This window comes from Staurois parvus, unplaced genomic scaffold (assembly GCF_062004578.1).
Source record: "Staurois parvus isolate SC_StPar_1 unplaced genomic scaffold, SC_StPar_1.0 ptg001049l, whole genome shotgun sequence".
NCBI lineage: Eukaryota > Metazoa > Chordata > Amphibia > Anura > Ranidae > Staurois > Staurois parvus.
Window position 1 is genome coordinate 353,114 of NW_028318845.1, and position 21,731 is coordinate 374,844.

The 21,731-nt window shown below is 43.9% G+C and overlaps 1 protein-coding gene across 1 annotated transcript in view; it reads right to left on the reverse strand.

The window, feature by feature from the left end:
• Positions 1–3,683: 3,683 nt before the first annotated feature.
• Positions 3,684–21,731, reverse strand: part of LOC149440892 (H-2 class II histocompatibility antigen, A-U alpha chain-like) — a 32,871-nt gene continuing 14,823 nt past the window's right edge. The window contains exons 3-4 of the mRNA XM_089658015.1: positions 6,752–7,033; positions 3,684–4,648 (exon numbers count right to left, since the gene is read on the reverse strand). Coding sequence (XP_089514141.1) covers positions 4,494–4,648; positions 6,752–7,033 — 437 coding nt within the window. The 3' untranslated portion in view covers positions 3,684–4,493. The remainder of the gene's footprint in view (positions 4,649–6,751; positions 7,034–21,731) is intronic.

The window sequence follows — 21,731 nt, forward strand, 5'->3', positions numbered from 1 at the left end:
GATGGAGTGATTTTCTTTCCTGCGAAAAATCGTTTGGTGCCCTCCCACAGAGCCATTGGGGTTGATTTACTAAAGGTAAATAGGCTGTGCCCTGTAGGTGCACCGGAAGTGCACTGCAAGTGCAGATGCTTTAGATCCGTGGAGAAGCTCTGAAATGAGGTGAAGCTCTGCTAATTTCTTTCATCCAATCATGTGCAAGCAAACATGCTGTTTTTTATTTTCCTTGCGTGTTCCCCTTAGATCTAGAGCAACTGCACTTCCAATAAATCCAGTAAATCAACCTCATTGTGTTCTACCAATAGGAGCAGAGATCAAATGTAAAATCCAACAGTCTGGTTGTACCCAAGTTGATCAAACGACCAACTTGGGTACATTCATCCTGCCCATACATGGTTTGAATCTTAGCTGGTCCCCACTCACAGGAGTTCCCTTACAGCAGCGCTACTTGCACATGCGCAGTGGGCACCCGGCTGTGAAGCCGCAAGATGTCACAGCCAGGTGCCCACACTGAAGATGACGGTGCCGGGAACACCGGATGGCCAGTGATGGATATACAATCAGTGTTGAAAACTCAATGTATGTTATGAAAAAGTTTAAAATTGAAAGTGGACTGATAGAAAGTTGTCTTCATAGTTAAAAATCTGTGTATGAACCATCCTGCTCCCTGGAAAATAATTATGAGAAAAAAGAGTGGGACCCCCTCCTTCTGTAAAAGTATGGAAAGAGGACCTGAACCTTCTTTTTAATATGAAAAATTGTTACATGAGCTCACAGTTTTCAAGCATGCAATGGGGTTGATTTACTGAAGGAAAATAGACTTTGAACTTTGCAAGTGCAGTTACACTCTGCTAGGAATTTGCTCCAGAGGTGAAGCTTCCATTTGCAAAGAATACCCAATCACATGCAAGGAAAATATAAAACAGCATTTTTGCTTGCACATGATTGGATAATGAAAGTCAGCTGAGCTTCCCCTCATTTACTGAGCTCTGGAGCAAATTCCCTTGCAGAGTGCAACTGCCCTTGCTAAGTAAACAGTCTATTTGCCTTTAGTAAATCAACCACACTGTATTTCTAAGCAGGTCTGTATGGTAATCATAACTGGGTAGAAAAAACATTTTTTAAATAGCTTCTGAAACACAATTGTAGATATTGGGAACTAATGTATAACTACATTCTCTTTTTTGGAAATCTGATTATGTCATTCAATATAGTTTATAATTACTCCATATGTTTGGCTGAAATGTATTCAAGATCTGATAGAAAGATAACAGAAAAACACTCACAGGAGAGCGCAAACACCTAATGTATTGCCATAGACCTTTGTTGACCATAAAGTGCACAAAATCATACTCGCAAGTGTGCTGAGAAAACAGGCATTGTGTCATGAAATATTCCATTCCAGCACTGGGGTGGCATCACACAGCCCAACTGGTCCTTCAATAGGTTTACAGATATCGGGGGAATGTGCCCCCTTCCTTTGTGTCTCTGAAGAAGGGGGACACGTTCCCTGAAACATGTAAGCATTTCTATTGAGGGACTGATCAGGCTGTGTGATGCCATCCCGGTGCTGGAGTGGAAAATTATGTGATACAATGCTTGTTTTCTCAGCACACCTTTGCGTATGTTTTTTGTGCAATTTATGGGTCAATTCTACAGTATTGTACTAGAAGATTGCACCCTTCTGTGTGTTTTTTGTTTATTTTTCAGTTATCTGTGAAGACTCTCCTTTCTGAGGAGGGCAGCGCCAGTGGAGCATTAACATCATTTTATTTTGATACCGTCTAGATCAGTGTTTCTCAGCCTTTTTTTCAATCAAGGCACCCTCTCTAAAATTATGGACAATTCCGAGGCACCCTTTAAAATTATGGAAAGTCTTGAGGCACCCTTTAAAATTATGGAAAGTCTTGAGGCACCTTTTAAAATTATGGAAAGTCTTGAGGCACCCTTTAAAATTATGGAAAGTCTTGAGGCATCTTTTAAAATTATGGAAAGTCTTGAGGCACCCTTTAAAATTATGGACAGTCCCAAGGCACCCTTTAAAATTATGGAAAGTCTTGAGGCACCCTTTAAAATTATGGAAAGTCTTGAGGCACCTTTTAAAATTATGGAAAGTCTTGAGGCACCCTTTAAAATTATGGAAAGTCTTGAGGCACCCTTTAAAATTATGGAAAGTCTTGAGGCATCTTTTAAAATTATGGAAAGTCTTGAGGCACCCTTTAAAATTATGGAAAGTCTTGAGGCAACCTTTAAAATTATGGACAGTCCCGGGGCACCCTTTAAAATTATGGACAGTCCCGCGGCACCCTTTAAAATTATGGACAGTCCCGAGGCACCCTTTAAAATTATGGACAATCCCGAGGCACCCTTTAAAATTATGGACAGTCTTGAGGCACTCTTTAAAATTATGGACAGTCCTGAGGCACCCTTTAACATTATGGACAATCCCAAGTCACCCTTTAAAATTATGGACAGTCTTGAGGCACCCTTTAAAATTATGGACAATTTTGAGGCACCCCATTCTAAAATGTGAAAAACTATTCTAATAGTTTTATATAATGCAGCAACATCCACACATGTAGGACACCCAAAATTAGAGGTGATTTATTCTTCCAAAGCAAATACACTTTTGCCCACTGGTGCTGAATGTTACTCTTCCTCCTCAGTTTTCTCCATCCCTGAGCTAATATGACCCCTTCGCTGATGGAGAGGGGTGGGGGAGGGTAAAACTAGGATATGGTGCAGGCAGCTGACATCCTCCTTATCAACTGATGATGTCATTGCTTGTTAGGACTCCGGCAGCTCTAAGGTCGTAATGGTGCACAATGAAAACCTGTGACTTTGTGTAACTAAAAGGCAGGCTTGTTCCACCCACTGGCTTGTATACAAGTTTTGGGCAATTTTTAGAAATCTTGCCAAGGCACCCCTTAAGAAACCTCAAAGCACCCCAGGGTGTCGGGGCACTCTGGTTGAGAAAGGCTGGTCTAGATGTCTGGATTTCTGGAGCTCTGGGGAGTGTGTCTTAATATCACTTGGAAAGAATTTTAACAACTTGGTCCTGTAAACAATATACATAAGTGTGAACTTATCATCCAAGGTACAGAGCAAATCAGTTGCCCTCCCAGTGTTAATCCAGTGGAATCTATTAAATAATTTCTGAGCCCGCAGTGCTGGAAAGTTGAAAATGAACCATTAGCATAAATCAGCATCCTGTTTTTCCTAGGTTCTATTAGCCAGCAGTGTATTTAGTTCTTGTGCTGCCCTAGGCAACACAGAACCCCCCCCCCCCCCCCGGCACCACTAACCTCTTCCACCACCATCTGCCACCCCTAGGCAAAACAGCAGCAAGCCCCGCCCCCCCCCTCAATCACCACTGACCACTGCAACCATTACCGCCACCTCCCAATTCACTAACCTTATCTCTCCAGAATCACAGAAAAGCATCCTGCCATCCCCGCACCCTACAGCAGCGCACACCCTCCTCAGGTCCTTGGCCGTGCCTTACCAGGTCCCTTCTTCTGAGGGGCAGCGTGCACTCCCTGAAAATTGCTGCCCAAGGCAAGTGCCTTGTTTGCCTCCTGGCAAATACTCCGCTGACTTTAGCAGAGCATGATAGAGAAGCATAACAATGAAGGACTTTCAAAGTGCGACACCCTCAGCAAATGAATGACTCACAGCATAAAGTATTTAATCACCACTAAGCTTTTTATTTTTTGCTAGACAAACTAAAAAAGGCAAAAAAAAAATTTCTTAGTTTCTGTTATTAAATTTTGTCAATAAGTAATTTTTCTCCTTCACTGATGTGTGCTGATGAGGCTGCACTAATAGGCAGTACTGATGGGCACTGATAGACAGCACTGATAGATGGCACTGATAGGCGGCACTGATAGGTACTGACAGGCATCATATATGGGCACTGAAAGGCAGCACTGATGGGCACTGGCATGTGGCACTAATAGGTTTCACTGATGGGCACTGATAGGCGACACTGATAGGTGACCCTGACGGGCACTGATAGGTGACCCTGATGGGCATTAATAGGCGACTGACTGGCACTGATAGGTGGCACTGATATGTAGTGATAGACTGCACTGATGAGGAGGTACTGCTAGGCAGTGCTGATAGGCATTGACAGGCATCACTGATGGACACTGAAAGGCAGCACTGATGGGCACTGATATATGGCATTGATATGTGGCATTGATGGGATCTGATCTACAGCAATGATGGGCACTGAAAGGCATGTATATTAATGGCACTGTTCTTATTTTCACTGCTGGGGGTGATTTACCCATGCTGTCACCCAAGTTTCACAAACATGTCACCCAATATGCCTACATATTTCTAATAAAATCTTGAGGTAAAAAAATATACAACTTTTGGGTGAAAATTTTAATAAAGACACCTTGGAGAGGAGAATATACACATATATTATTTGCTTGCTGTTTGTCTTTTGCACCTGGACTGATACATTCTTTTGAATGCATTTTCTTCGATCAGTAGCTTCCTCTCATCCTTTGTTCAGTATTGTGTTTCATCCCTTTCATGAGCAGGAAAACTCCAATTATGATCCCAATTACTCCGGCAGACAAGCCAAGAGCACAGACTATGGTCTCTGTTGTCTCAGATAGCGCTGGGGGAACGTCAGGTTCTGTAGAGGCAAAGAATGAAAGACGGCAGACAAAAATAGGTGAATATGTCATGTCAATCCTAAACATTATTAAGTCATTTTCCCTAAAGTGTAACTCCATTTTTAATGAGGAAAAACAACCCCCTCTTGGTGATCTATGTACATTGCAGAGGTTTTAACATTTTGTTAACCAATTTCCTACCTTTTGTTGCTGTGAAGAAATAGCTGTTTGTTTCACCAGACTGATTTACTACTGATTCTGAATGGGAGGTTCTGGTTCATTATTAATCAGCTGATGCACTTTCTGTGTTCTCATAAGGAAAGCTGCAGTTTCTGCTTCTCTTTAAAACTGATTATCCAATGGGAAATTTCTCACCAAAAACTGAAAATTCTATGAATTCTATTACAGGGCGTGGCTAAAATCTGATTTTTATCTTATTTTAGACTTCTGAGAAAATCAGTGATCCAAACACACAAGCAGGAAATTACGTTTCGTGGGAAGTTGTGATCACAGGAATCCAATATTGTGTTTCAGTCTTGGCCCTTGCATGCAGAGATTTCTCCAGATTCTCTGAATTTTTTGATGATATTACATTATATTGCCAAAAGTATTGGGCCAGCCCTCCAAATCATTGGATTCAGGTGTTCCAATCACCTCTATGGTGAAAATCAAGCCCCTAGGCATGCAGACTGCTTCTACAAACATTTGTGAAAGAATGGGTCGCTCTCAGGAGCTCAGTGACTCAGGGGCGGACTGACCATTTGGAAAACTCGGGCACTGCCCAAGGGCCTGGGATCAGTAGGGGGCCCCATGAGATGCCCCTGGTACCTTTTTCATAGGCTTTTTTGAGTTTGGGCAAGGACACAGGGGCCCCATGATCCCCTATTGCCCGGGGGCCCCATGAGTTGTCAGTCCGCCCCTGAAGTGACTCCAAGCGTGGTCCCGTGATAGGTTGCCATCTGTGCAATAAGTCCATCCATGACATTTCCTGGCTACTAAATATTCCATGCTCAACTAATAGTGGGATTATAACAAAGTGGAAGTAACTGGGAACAACAGCAACTCAGCCACCAAGCGGTAGGCCATGTAAAATGACAGAGCGGGGTCAGCGCATGCTGAAGCACACAGTTCACAGAAGTCGCCAACTGTCTGCAGAGTCATTAGCTAAAGACCTCCAAACTTGGTGTAGCCTTCAGATCAGCATGACAATAGTGTGTAGAGAGCTTCATGGAATGGGTTTCCATGGTTGAGAAGCTGCATCCAAGCCTTGCATCACCAAGTGCAATGCAAAGCGTCGGATGCTGTGGTGTAAAGCACGCTGCCACTGGACTCCAGAGCAATGAAGACGTATTTTCTGGAGTGACGAATCATGCTTCTCTGTCTGGCAATTCGATGGACGTGTCTGGATTTGGTGGTTGTCAGGAGAATGGTACTTGCCTGACTGCATTGTGTAAAGTTTGGTGGAGGGGGATTATGGTGTGGGGTTGTTTTTCAGGGTAGGGCTTGGCCCCCTAGTTCCAGTGAAAGGAACTCCTAAGGTGTCAGCATACCACGACATTTTGGACAATTTCACGCTCCCAACTTTGTGGGAAGAGTTTGGGGATGGCCCCTTCCTGTTCCAACATGACTGCACACCAGTGCTCAAAGCAAGGTCCATAAAGACATGGAGGAGTGAATTTGGGGTGGAGGAACTTGACCGGCCTGCACCTCAACCCAATAGAACACCCAAAAGAAAGTTCATAAAGCAAAACATGAGTTTCCCTCACAGGGGTTTTCAGCATTTATCTTCCATCCGAAGAACAAACAAGATTAGTCCTCCTGATCTTTAGTCTGGTCCCACAAACTGTGCTATAGTACTTCTCAGTACGGCTCTCACAAGCTTGGTGCATGTGCTAGGCAGTCCCTTGCTGTTCTGGCTCCCATCTGTACTCCTGGATACAGACCTCCTCTGTGTGTCAGGCTGGGTTAACACTGATGCGGTGCGGAATTTGCAGCGTTTTCTGTGCTAATTCAGCACCACATCAGAATTGCACCTCGTTCATGCGAACCGCTGCAGGTGTGTATGTTCTTATAGGAATCACATAATAAATCCCCAATATTTGTATCTTTGTCCACAGACTTACCCCAGAAGATCCTTTGTGCTTCATCCAGGCCCCAGTGCTCTACTTCACATGTGTAAATGTCATTTATAGTTGGGATGAAAGCCAGATAGAGAAACTTGAAGAAAGAGTGATCCTGGCGTGGTAGGAAGAGGCTTTCAGTAACCCCCCGGTCTATCTTCTCTCCATTCTTCAGCCAAGTTATATTCATTACCGGAGGAAAGATGTTTGTCACTGAGCAGATCAAGATGTTTGGCTCTCCGAGCACTACAGGGTGTTCCGGGTACACTCTCACTCTGGGTATAACTGAGAAGAATATGAGAAAGTCATCCTGTATGGCAGGCATCACAGATTCTAACTGGCTACACATTGGCCTACCTACTTCTTTTCCATCATTACAGGTAGATTGCCATATGTGGCCTGGTCACTCTGTAGCCATCAGTAGCAAACACAGGCATATTATGTTTATTTAAGGAGAAGTATGGACAAAGTTCTTTTGGCCATACTTGTCCTTTAGGTCACACGGGCTCACACAGGTCTGTGATCTGTATTCAGCCAGTCCACACTCTGGAGGGATCCTGACTTTAAAGTGTTACTAAACCCACAACAGTAAAATCAGTCTGTAGATGCAGTAAAGCATGCTTGTTATACTCACTGTGGAACCTAAGGGGTTAATCCGCTACAACTGTGGGTATAGGATTAAAACTTTTTTTTTTTTTTTTTTAATGGTTGAACTGGATGGACGTTTGTCTTTTTTCAGCCAGACTAACTATGTAACTACATGTAAAAAGGCTGTTTGATCCTGTCTTCTCTGTTCCTCCACTTTTTCAAGCGACCACCTCTTATCTCCAGACTGAACTGTAGGCATGCACATGCTCAGTTTGGTGTGTATTGCTAGAGAGGCTTTCTATTCTTGAGAGGGTGCATGTGATCAGCATAGGGCCAATCACACTGTCCAGACAGAGGTCAGAGGTTTCACATCCTCCTAGAGCAGAAAGAAGACTCCTCCTACAAGCTTTAACCAGTGCTCTGCTGAAGTCACAAGACTGCTCTAACTGCTGATGAGAAAAGGTATTTAGCAGGTTACATTTACTAAAATAATTGCATTTCCATGTTGTGTGTACTGTGGGAGACCAGATATAGTGAATGCAGGGTCCGTGGAGAGCGGATATAGTGAATGCAGGTTCCGGGTAGACCAGATATAATGAATGCAGGGTCCGGGGAGACCAGGTATAGTGAATGCAGGGTCCGGGGAGACCAGATATAGTGAATGCATGGTCCGGGGAGACCAGATATAGTGAATGCAGGGTCCGGGGAGCACAGATATAGTGAATGCGGGGTCCGGGGAGACCAGATATAGTGAATGCAGGGTCCGGGGAGACCAGACATAGTGAATGCGGGGTCCGGGGAGACCAGATATAGTGAATGCAGGGTCCGGGGGGAGCAGATATAGTGAATGCGGGGTCCGGGGAGACCAGATATAGTGAATGCAGGGTCCGGGGGAGCAGGTATAGTGAATGCAGGGTCCGGGGAGATCAGATATAGTGAATGCAGGGTCCGTGGTGAGCAGATATAGTGAATGCAGGGTCCGGGGAGACCAGATATAGTGAATGCAGGGTCCGGGGAGAGCGGATATAGTGAATGCAGTGTCTGGGGAGACCAGATATAGTGAATGCAGGGTCCTGGGTTTAGTAACACTTTAATGTTGGGATCCACACAGATGCCTGATCGGAAGCTGGCTCAGACTCTCAGTGTGCTGATAAGAGCCTGAGACAGCCCCCTCCAAAGCACACCACTCCAGTGAGCGCTGGATGAGGCAGAGAGCCAGTGGACAGTCATGGACTCTCTGCTCTCTGGAGACCAACAAATGAGCAATCAGTAGTCTTTGATCGCTCAGTTCTTGGTCTTAGAGGTGGCAGGGGACAAATGCAGCATCCATCTAAGTCAGTACAGTTGTGCTCAAAAGATGGCATACCCTGGTAGAAATCATGAAATTTGGGCATTTATATTGAATATATGACTGATCATGCCAAAACACTGTCTTATTTAAAGTGTTACTAAACCCCAGACCCTGCATTTACTATATCTGGTCTCCCCGGATCCTGCATTCACTATATCTGGTCTCCCTGGACCCTGCATTCACTATATCTGGTCTCCCCAGACCCTGCATTTACTATATCTGGTCTCCCCGGACCCTGCATTTACTATATCTGGTCTCCCCGGACCCTGCATTTACTATATCTGGTCTCCCCGGATCCTGCATTCACTATATCTGGTCTCCCCGAACCCTGCATTCACTATATCTGGTCTCCCCAGACCCTGCATTCACTATATCTGGTTTACCCGGACCCTGCATTCACTATATCTGGTCTCCTTGGGCCCTGCATTCACTATATCTGGTCTCCCCAGACCCTGCATTCACTATATCTGATTTCCCCGGACCCTGGATTCACTATATCTGGTCTCCTTGGACCCTGCATTCACTATATCTGGTCTCCTCGGACCCTGCATTCACTATATCTGGTCTCCTCGGACCCTGCATTCACTATATCTGGTCTCCCCGGACCCTGCATTCACTATATCTGGTTTCCCCGGACCCTGCATTCACTATATCTGGTCTCCTTGGACCCTGCATTCACTATATCTGGTCTCCCCGGACCCTGCATTCACTATATCTGGTCTCCTTGGACCCTGCATTCACTATATCTGGTCTCCCCGGACCCTGCATTCACTATATCTGGTCTCCCCGGACCCTGCATTCACTATATCTAGTCTCCCACAGTTACAGAACATGGAATTGCAATTATTTTAGTAAATATAAACTGCTAAGTACCTTTTCTCATCAGCAGTATATAGCAGTTTTGTGACTTCTATCAGTGTCCAGAAGAGCACTGTTTAAAGCTTGTAGGAGCAGTTTTCATTTTGGTCTAGGAGGATGCAGGACCCCTGATCTCTGTCTGGACAGTGCTGATTGGCCCTGTGCTGATCACATGCACTCTCCTAAGGAAAAAAAAGCCTCCCTAGCAGTACACACCAAACTAAGCATGTGCAGAGTGACTCCACATGATATGTCTTATCAGGAGATAAGAGGGGGACACTGGAAGAAGGGAAGGATCAGAGAAGTCAGGATCAAACAGCGTTTTTACACAATGCAGAGGATTAATCCCTTAGGTTCCACAGTGAGTATAACAAGCATGCTTTACTGCATATACAGACTGATTTTAATGTTGTGGGTTTAGTAACACATTAAGGAGAGTGATCATATGAAGTCATTTATTATCACATAGTTGTTTGGCTCCTTGCTAAATTAGAATGATAACAGAAATCACCTAAATGGCCATGATGAAAATTTCCATCCCCTGGAATGTTTGGCCTTGGTACAGACACACACAGGTTAAAATGGCAATTAAAGGCTAATTTCCCCCATTTGTGGCTTTTTAAATTTCATTAAGTGTTTGTATAGACTATATAAATAGTCAATGAGTTTGCTAGCTCTCATGTGGATGCAATGACCAGGCTAGATACTGAGCCATGGGGAGCATAAAAGAATTGTCAAAGACCTGCATAACAAGGTAGTGGAACTATAAAGATGGCAAAAGATATAAAAAAGAAAATGCCAGTCATTACAGTTCAATCACATATTAGGAAGTTTAAGAATTCAGAGATCTCTTAATACCAAGGTCAGGTGGACCAAGAAAGATTGCAGCCACAATTGCCAGAAAAATTTGGATACAAACAAACCCTACAAGTAACCACAAGAGAAATACAGCTCAATACGATGATATTTGAACAAAAATGGGCTGCATGGTCAAGTTTCCAAAAATAAGCCTTTACCTCACCAATGCCACAAAAAAAAGCCTGGTGAGGCATGTCACGGTGTTGTTGGGCATATTGTAACCAGGATTTTTTGTGGCATTGGCACAGTAAGGCCTTCTTTCTGGCAACTCAACCATGTAGCTCATTTTTGTTCAAATATTGTATTGTGCTCCTTTAAACAACCACACTGTCTTTTTCTAGATCAGCTTGTATTTCTCCTGAGGTTACCAGTGGGTTTTTCTTTGTATCAGTGTAGACATTTGATTAATTGAGCTTGCTAATGTCAACAGTATGCAGAAATTGGTTATAATACTACAGTAACAATATGTTTAAAGTACAACTAAACCCAATCACTGAAATCTCATAAAAGCTTTCAAATGCTAATGCAAATTCACAAGTTGAGTTCAATCTTTTTTTTTAAATAAATGCTTGCTGCAGTTTGTTTTTTTAATACATCCCCTGCAATGCCTTCTCCCTCAGAGGAAACTGTGAAATGGTTCAGCCTGTGTGACCCTACTTCTACTCAGTGGCCCTGACACGAAGATTATTAACCTGATCCTGGACAACCACAACCTGATCCTGGACAATCATGCCTTACATCTACAACTGAAACAGCATCTGCTTAGCGAGACTGTTCCATAAAGAGTTTCTATACGACGTAGTCAATTACAAAGTGGATACCTCCATTATAGCCATGCTGATAAAATGTAGGACCTGTGTCGGCAGGCTTTTGTTTGCATCAGAACTGCTTCATACACTAACAAACTGAAGCCAAACTCTAGATCACATGTCAGTCACACAAACAGTTACAGCAACAATATTTTTCCTCTTAAGATAAAGGTTTTACATGGAAATATAAAAGCTGATCATTGTAAGCACCCATGTCAGTAGTAAAAGGTTTATTTCAAATTTCTAAACTGCTACATTTGCAGGAGAGCTTGTTCTGCTGAAAAACAACAGACTTGCTGGCAGGATCACCAGATGAAAATAAAGGAAAGAAAGCCTACAAAAGAAAAAAAATGCAGCCATCACATTTAAGAATTGGTAAGCTGCAATACAATAAATGTTTGTTTTGGGTTTATTACTGATTTAAAAATGTGAAGATTGGACTGTTTTACGCCCTTCTTGCCCTGGCTATATTTCAGTTTTCAATGCTGTCACAGTTTGAATTACAAGTACAAATCATGCAACACTGTACCCATATGAAATATATATATATATATAATTTTTTTGGCACAAGATCATCACAGGTGGGTTTTTATTTTTTGCTATGTAAAGGAAAAAGTCCAAAACTTTCAAAAAATTTCCTTTTTTTTCTGTTAATAAAACGATGTATATAAATAATTTTTCTTCATAAATTTAAGTCAAATGTGTTCTGCTACTCCTCCCAAGTATGGGGATACCACATGTGTGAGACTTTTTCACAGTCTAACCACATAGACACAGGGCCGGTGCTATTTTGCTCCCTAGGCAAGACCAGCTACTTGCATCTCTCCCCCCCCACAAAAAAAAAATATAAAACTTTGCCTGTAGTTCTGATTTGTCCCTCCTAGAACACATGCTCCTTCCCTTCAAATTTTCCACCTTAGCACAAATCCTCTCCCCCAAATCCCCTCTCCTAGCATAAATCCCCCCAATCCTGCCTCCTAGCACAAATCACCCTGAATCCCTCTTAGCACATCCCCCTCCAAATTACCCTTTCCAGCACAAATCCTTCCTCCCCACCCAAATCCCCCCTCCTAGCACAACTCCTCCCAATCCCGCCTCCTAGCAAATCCCCAATCTCCCCACATAGCAAAAATCCCTCCCCCCCTGCAATTTTCCCTCCTAGCACAATGCCCCCCCATCCCCTCTCCTAGTGCAAATTCCCCCCCAATCCCCCCTCCTATTACTAATTGCCACCAAATCCCCCGTCCTAAAATGCCCCCCATCCCCTCTCATAACACAAATCCCCCTAATCACCTCTCCTAGCACAAACTCCTTCCCCCTGATCCCCCCTTCTGTTACAAATTCTAATCTTCTTCCTTAAATCCCCCCACCTAGGACAAATTCCCTTAAATCTCTCCTCTAGCTAAAACCCCTCCAAATTACCCTTCCCAGCTTAACCCCCCCCCCCTTTTAGCACAAATACCCAAGCCTCCCTCCTACTCCTAGCACATATCCCCCCACTCCTCATAGCACAAATCCACCCCCATCATCCCCATTACACTTCCCAGCACAAATAGCCCCCATCCCCTTTCCGCACAAACATCTCATGTCAGCACAAATGATTGTTAGCCCCCCTTTCATTGTGTACAGTTCCCTCAACTCGTAAGCTCAGCCTGGTGGGAACCTGAAATCTGTGGGGGTGTAGCCCACTCCAGCACCCCTCTATGTCCAGCCATGGCGGAGAGCAGGGCCGTGGATAAGGGGGTACCACCAGACCCCCTATACAGAGCCCAGGCCAGCTGGGGGGGGGGGGGCAGGCAGCTGGGTGAATCGGATGTGGGTAGGAAGGGTGATGGGTGCAATGGTGGAGCTATTACTGGAACCGATCCCCTATATGGCATTCTCTGCAGCAGCTAGAAGCTGGCTTCTCCTCCTCTCCCTCCCACTTGTTTTTAGCTGCTGCAGAGAGAGCCGTACAGGGGCTCTGGTTCCAGTAATAGCCCCCCCCCCACACCCAAAACCCACCCTTTGCACCATATGTTTCCCCCTGCTGCCCAGGCCTCCTTGTGTGCCTCTCCTCCTCAGTGCTGCCGGCTTTCCTCTTTCCCTCCGGTAGCTGCAAGCACAAAATAGGATTCTTCAAGATGGAGAGTGGGGGACGGGTGCAGTAAATATGTCACATTCACCAGCCCCTTCCCTTCCTGAATGAACACAATAAGTGATCGGTACTGATCACTCACTATGATCTTTCATAACTAAAGCATAGTAAACTGTATTTTTTTGGTGGGGAGGGGGCCCTGTCAGGTTGGCTGTATGGGGCCCCGTGATTTATAACAGCAGCCCTGGCGGAGAGTAAGGAAACCAGTGTCTGTGGCTGCATCCTAGGCAGCTGCTTAGTTTGCCTAGTGGTAGCACTGTCCCAGCATAGAGAGGCTCAAAATCTAAGGAGCACCTTCAGGCTTTCTAGGGCATACATTACGCACATCATTTCCTAATCACCTATCACATTTTTGGAGGCCCCGGAGCACCAGGACAAGGGAAACAACCACAAAATGACCACATCCACATTTTGGAAATGTAGTAAAGAAAAAATAAATACATTTAATTAAAAATAAAGTTGTCAATTAATAAGATATTCCCAACACACAGCAGGGAAATACTTATAATTACACCCCAAAACACATTCTGCTACTCCTCCCAAGTATGAGGATACCATGTGTAAGACCTTTTAAATGTTTGGAATGATTATGTACCCGACGATGAATCTTGTGTATTACAAAAATCACTCAACGCTGTATAGAAAAAAATATACTATAATGTTAAACCACAAAATATTAAACCACTTGGGCTTTTAAGACACCATATATACAGGTTAGTTATGCTTGCAATGAATTCTGAATGATTTCAAAAGTGTCTCAAACTGCTGACAAAACCTGGTGCCTTAAAAGTCCAGGGTGTGTCACCTTCCATACCACCCGTGTTTTGAACTAATATGCTGTAATGGTCATCCTTGTACCAGGAGCGGACTGACAACTCATGGGGCCCCCTGGCAATAGGGGATCATGGGGCCCCTGTGTCCTTGCCCAAACTCAAAAAGGCCTATGAAAAAGGTACCAGGGGCATCTCATGGGGCCCCCTACTGACCCCGGGCCCTCGGGCCGTGCAAGACCTTTTAAATGTTTGGAATGATTATGTACCCGACATTGAATCTTGTGTATTACAAAAAAACAACCAGCGCTGTATAGAAAAAATATACTATAATGTTACAATCACAAAATATTAAACCACTTGGGCTTTTAAGACACCAGATATACAGGTAAGTTATGCTTGCAATGAATTCTGAATGATTTTAGAAGTGTCTCAAACTGATGACAAAACCTGGTGCCTTAAAAGTCCAAGGTGTGGCACCTTTCGTACCACCCGTGTTTTGATATTAATATGCTGTGATGGTCACCTCTGTACAGATGGTGAGAGAATATAGCATAGTGCAGCTTCACCTACATCAGACCTTGTTCCTAAAAGCCAAGCAGGCTCAATTTGCTGGTATGTGGCTGCGCAGATAGAGCAATGCTATGTTCACCAGCTAGAAAGTACAGGAGGCTGAACAAAGGGTGAATAAAAAAGTACCTGTGGCTCCAGTAGTGTAGTTGTTCACAGAAGATCGGATTGGTGTCTTGCAGGAATGCAGGTGGCTGCTTAGTTTGCCTAGTGGTAGCACTGTCCCTGCAGGGAGAGGCTCAAAATCTAAGGAGCACTTTCAGGCTTTCTAGGGCATGAATTTTGCATATAATTTCCTAATTACCTATCACATTTTTGGAGGCCTCGGAGTACCAGGACAAGGAAAACACCCACAAAATGACAACATCCACATTTTGAAAATGTAGTAAAGAAAATGAAAATGATTTTTTAGCACAAAGTTGTCAATTAATAAGATATTCCCAACACATAGCAGGGAAATACTTATAATTATACCCCAAAACACATTCTGCTACTCCTCCCAAGTGTGGGGATACCACATGTGTAAGACCTTTTAAATGTTTGGAATGATTATGTACCCGACATTGAATGTACAGGAGGCTGAAAAAAAAGGGTGAATAAAAGAGTACCTGTGGCTCCAGTAGTGCAGTTGTTCACAGAAGATTGGATTGGTGTCTTGCAGGAGCATAGTCAGTGGGACGTGTAGATGGATCAGTACTGGTGCTAGACAAAGGTGTGGTCAGAAAACAGTATTAGTCCAGGCAGCAGGCAGGAACATGGCTGATAAACAGGCCGAGGTCAGCACAGGCAGCAGGCAGAGGCGTAGTCAGCAAATAGCCAAAAGACTAGTCCATGCAGCACACATTAACCAACCAGGCTCAGTTCAGGCAGCAGGCAGAGATGTGGTCAGTATGCAAGCAAAGAATCAGTCCAGGTGGCAAGCAAAAACATGGTTGATAAACAGACCAGGGACAGTTTAGGTGGAAGGCGAGGATATGGTTGATATGCAGGTAAAGCATCGGTCCAGGCAGCAGGCAAACACATGATCAATTAACAGGCCAGGGTCAGGCCTCTTTCACTTGTTGATGCCTGTTTAGGAGAAACATGATGGGCGGGGCTAGACACATGACATCATCATGCACACCAATGCTGAATGTGGCTGTGCTGGTCACTGAATTTACACACTGATTTGTCTGATTTTCTTGTAAGTGTGATTTGTAAAAAAAAGTTGGATCTTGTTTTAAATGCTGCACTGTGGTAATTGTTCCTCTTTCTTTATATCTCTGTTGAGACCAATGTTTAGAATTACTGTTGCAACATTGTATCAATCAATTTTTTTCCTTATTGTTTTTTGCTCCTCTTTTTTTATTTTTATTTTTTTAATATATATATTTGTAGAACGCATTAGCGATATTTGGTATCAATTTTCAGCTGGAGGTATTACTTGAATTATCATGACAATTCCCCCATTTTCAATTTTAATTAGATCTTTACAATGTCATTTATATTCTTTAATATCTACTTAATTTTTGTATTATTATTTTTCTCAAGTGTTGTGTAAAGGGTAACAGACACTAATTGTGGATGTACAAGTATACAAGTATATCTAAATATCATCGATTTTAATTGCTTTTAGTTGATTGCTATTGATAACAATGTTGCTAGCAGACACCCAAACCCAGTGCCAGTCCAGCCCCCGGAGACTCAGGTTGGCTATATAAGACGGAGTAGAGAGCATTGGTTGGAATTGATAAAGGAGGCCACGCCCTCTGAAACGTGTTGTCATAGCAACGGCATTGTCATCCAATCAGCGCCCTGCCCCACAAACCATGTGACACAGAGGGTGACACCTGTCTATGTGGCTGCCGGAAGAGTTCGTGTTACAGAGACCTGTCAGCATCTGTGGGAGACAGAGAGTAAGCTTCCCACATGGAGTATGTGTATACTGCACCATCCACAACGTTACAAGCTTTACCCAGGAGATTTTGAAAGGATTTGGGTATTTCACAGTCCAGCGATGTGTTTGGGATGCCATAATTGTTTGTGAGTGCAATATACAGTATTTGAGCTTTTCATTTTTATTGTTGGTAATAAAGGGTACTGCACCAAAGCCTGTGCGCTCTCTGTCCTTTATTGTTGTTTCGGAAATCTGTTCCAGAGGCAGGCAGTACAGTCCAGGCAGCAGGCAGAAACATGGTCAAATAACAAGCCAGGGTCAGTTCCAGAGGCAGGCAGTACAGTCCAGGCAGTAGGCAGAAACATGGTTGATTAACAGGCCAGGGTCAGTTCCAGAGGCAGGCAGTACAGTCTAGGCAGCAGGCAGAAACATGGTCGATTAACAGGCCAAGGTCAATTCCAGAGGCAAGCAGTACAGTCCAGGCAGCAGGTAGAAACATGGTCGATTAACAGGCCACGGTCAGTTCCAGAGGCAGGCAGTACAGTCCAGGCAGCAGGCAGATACATGGTCGATTAACAGGCCAGGGTCAGTTCCAGAGGCAGGCAGTACAGTCCAGGCAGCAGGCAGAAACATGGTTGATTAACAGGCCAGGGTCAGTTCCAGGCAGCAGGCAGAAACATGGTCGATTAACAGGCCAGGGTCAAAACAGGTGGCAGGCAGAGGCATGGTCAGTATGCAGGCAAAGGGTCGGTCCAGGCAGCTGGCAGAAACATAATTGATAAAAACAAGCAAAGGGACGGTACACAGGACATCAAATATAGGCAAAATACAGGTAGTAAGACATAGTAGAGACACCTTCATCATACCTCCACTAATATCGTAGTGAGGTATGGTAGCAACAGAAGCATTCTACTATGCAGAGGCCACGCTAAGAGGGACATGGGGAACAAGAGTAAAGAGTGTCATGCCTTACTCCATCTTAGGTGCATACATGGCATTTTTGGGGGGTTCAGCCTGTTTCGGTAAAAGGGAGCATATTAGGGAAGTATCTTTCATGCAGCCTGCTGATGGCATCAGAACAAATGTTTTCAGGTGAAGGGCCTTGCTAGTAAATAAGGGCTGGTATAACCTCTTCTTGGTAGTTTAGGAAGGAACCAGCACGTCCTGTGGCCCCGTAGATGATGTAGGAGTTGTAAATGGCCAATTGGAACAGATGTTGTTGACTGCACTGGTGACACTGTACTGGTGTGACAATTATCAGGTACTGGTGTGACGGTGATTAGGTACAGATATTGCTGGATACACTGGTGACACTGGTACAGATGTTGGTGGAAGCACTGGTGACACTGTACTGGTGTGATGGTGATCAGGTACAGATGTTGGCTTCACTGGTGAAACTGGTACAGATGTTGCTGGCTTCACTGGTGACACTGGTACAGATGTTGCTGGCTTCACTGGTGAAACTGGTACAGATGTTGCTGGCTTCACTGGTGAAACTGGTACAGATGTTGCTGGCTTCACTGGTGACACTGGTACAGATGTTGCTGGCTTTACTGGTGACACTGGCACAGATGTTGTTGGCTTCACTGGTAACACTGGTACAGATGTTGTTGGCTTCACTGGTGACACTGGTACAGATGTTGGTGGCAGCACTGGTGACACTGTGTTTGTGTTACAGTGATCAGGTATTGGTGTGGATTTGATCAACCTTTCATCCAGGTGTACTGCACTATGGGTGCTCACCACCAGGATTTACATCATAGATGGTGCCTGTCTGATGTTGGTTAGTATGCCTGATTCATCCTGATTCATTTTGTTGGGACCCTTTCATCCTCTGGATCAGAAGCAGTTACTGAATTGCTGCTCTCCACTGGTTCATATTCAGAATTTGAATCTGACAGTGACAGCTCCTTCCCGCTACTCTCATCTGTCATGCTTAGAATCTGCAATGCCTCCTCACTTGTGAACCTTTTTTTTTGGACATGGCATTCAGGTTAAGTTGGCTATGGTGACACTGTACTAGTGTGATGGTGATCACAAGCGTGGTTGCTGGTATGCACTGGTCTGATATTGGTAAGGATGCTGCTGACTTCATTGGTGACACTGGTACAGATGTTGCTGGCTGCACTGGTGACACTGTACCAATGTGATGATGATCAGGTACAGATATTGCTGACTGCACTGGTGTCACTGTACCAGTGTGACGATGATCAGGTACAGATGTTGCTGACTGCACTGGTGTCACTGTACCAGTGTGACGATGATCAGGTACAGATGTTGCTGGCTGCACTGGTGTCACTGTACCAGTGTGATGATCATCAGGTACAGATGTTGCTGGCTGCACTGGTGTCACTGTACCAGTGTGATGATGATCAGGTACAGATGTTGCTGGCTGCACTGGTGTCCCTGTACCAGTGTGATGATGATCAGGTACAGATGTTGCTGGCTGCACTGGTGACACTGTACCAATGTGATGATGATCAGGTACAGATGTTGCTGGCTGCACTGGTGACCCTGTACCAATGTGATGATGATCGGGTACAGATGTTGCTGGCTGCACTGGTGACACTGTACCAGTGTGATGATGATCAGGTACAGATGTTGCTGGCTGCACTGGTGACACTGTACCAATGTGATGATGATCAGGTACAGATGTTGCTTTAACTATAAAATCACAGTAACTGACAGATCGGTTGTCCTTCCTCTCACACACGCTCTGAGGGGAAGAAAAGCTGGTGACTGCAACATGCAGCTTTTGTTTAGCTTTATGATCACTGTGATTGGCCACAGCAATCACACAGTACAGGGCTAAGTTCATTGGCCCTGCACCCCAATTTCCAAGAGACACAGTGATGATAGGTTGCACCCTTGCAGACACACATTAATGGTAGCACGTACAGGTACATCCTTCCAAATCGACAAAGCTCCGTCCGGACATTTATATGTAATGCCTGGGAGGGAGGTCATTTAAAAAAGTAATATGCTATGTTACCATTTTTTTTTTAATACAATTGTTACATAATATGATTTTACATATAGACAGTACATACTGGCATTGCTCTGAGGTCATTATGCTGCCAACAGGTTTTAGATTCTCATCAAGACTGTTTAATCCTCCATTACAGAGGGATCTATGGATAGCTTTACTGGGTTGCCCTCAAAAATGACAGTTCATAGGAAATATGTGTGTGTTTTTTCCATCAGGTAAAGTTATATCAATATTCCTTATTTTGCACTTGTAGTGAGCTTAGATCAGCTCTCTCTAGATCCATATTACAGCTTTGCTGTGAAACAGGCCTGAATTGAAGGACATGTAAGATCACATAGATTGCAAATTGACACAGGCAGGGTGTATATACCACAAGGCAAACAAGGCATTTGCCTAGGGCAGCACTTTTTAGGGGGGCAGCACTGCCCCCTGGAAGAAGGGGCATATGTGACATGGGGACCAGCTGGGATCCAAGAGAGGCTGTGATCTGCTTGATGGTGTATGCAGAGCCTGATTGTCATTCCTGGGGATGAGCTGTGAAGGTGAGTGTCTTTCTCTCTTTCGCAGGGGGGGGTGTTAGTGGAAGGCTCTCTCAGGTTGGGGGAAGATGGGGCAGGGGTGTTGTTGGTCACTGTCAGGCTCTCTCTGAGGGGGGGGGGGCTGGTGTTGGTCGGTGTCAGGCTCTCTCTGTTGAGAAGGGGGGGGGGCCTAGGGCAGCACAAAACCACGAGACAGGGGGGGGGGGGATACCCCTAACCTCTCTCTTAGAAGAGATTTAGATATAGTCAGCTATACACAGGTTGGCAACAGCCATGCAGGCAGTGATGAGCTTCCTTACCAGAAAGCCAATCATGCTTTGCAAATTGAGTGTTACAAATACATCCTGTATGAAATTTTTTTTTGTACAATAAGAATGTGATAGAGAATAATTAAATTAAATAAAAGTAATTTTTTTAAATGTGAGGATAGAGGGCAGTAGCATTCAAGGAGGCACAACTCAAGGGGGAAAGGAAAAGAAACCATAAATTGAATAAATTGAATAAAAATAAATGGAATATAACAAATAAAATAATAAAATGTCTAGAACGTGCAGAGCGGTAATGAAGGTGACTTTGTTTCATATTTTTGTGGTTCAAAAACAAAAACAGAATGGATTAACCTTATTTACATTGAACCTTATGGGAAAATTTGATTCAGTTGGCAACCAAATTAATTTCCCGACCATGTTCATAGGGGTCAGAGCGAATTAACCTGATTTACATTGAACCCTATGGGAAAATTTACCTAGGTTCACGACCAGAGAGGTATTACTGTACTGTATATGTAAAGTTCCTCTTGACAAAGTCACCACATCAACGACACGCATCAGGGCGGAGCGATAGTCCGAGGCAGAAAAAGGATGCTGCAGACACAGCAGCTTGCAGAGACATGTGGAGCAGCTGATGGAAGCCCGCTGGTGATGCTAGGAGTGTGCGTTGATGTTGTATTCGGTTTCCCTGGGAGCCTGGATTTGTTCAGTTACTTTATTTCTTTCACATGTGAATATAATAAACGTTTTAATAAAAAACAGTTCTATGATTTTACACTATGTGAACCTTTCTTTTCTGGCAGGCTTGCTTCCATCGGAATAACTGTTTGAGGATAAGGAGAGGAGATGGGACAGTAAAGAGTGGGTGGGACAGAAAGGCTTAACCTCCCTGGCGGTATGATTATTTCCGATTTTTGGTGCTGAAAGCGGTACCATTATTCTGCATGGAAATATGTAGTTTTTTTATTGTAGGCCTGTAATATTTAGGAATAACTCACTGAAATCTGTCCGAACAAGAGTCTAGTAAACATCCCGGGTATGATAAAATTTGAAACACAAAATCATAAATTATAATTTAATAAATAATCATAAAAAAATAATAATATAATAATATTACATTTAATTCAATAATATAATCAAACCAAAAACAGTGAAATTTGAAATATAGCGCCAAGTTCGCACATCGCTGAGCAAAGTCGCAAAATCGTTTTCAGTGTCTGATGACGAATTTCTCCACGAATCATTATCACTCAATTCTGCAAGTGGTTCTGATTTACTATAGCTGTTCTCTAGCCGGTCTAAAACCGCTTTTGACCTAAAGGGACGCTTTTTGGATGCCATGGACTTTTCTAAGTTTCCAGGCAGAAAG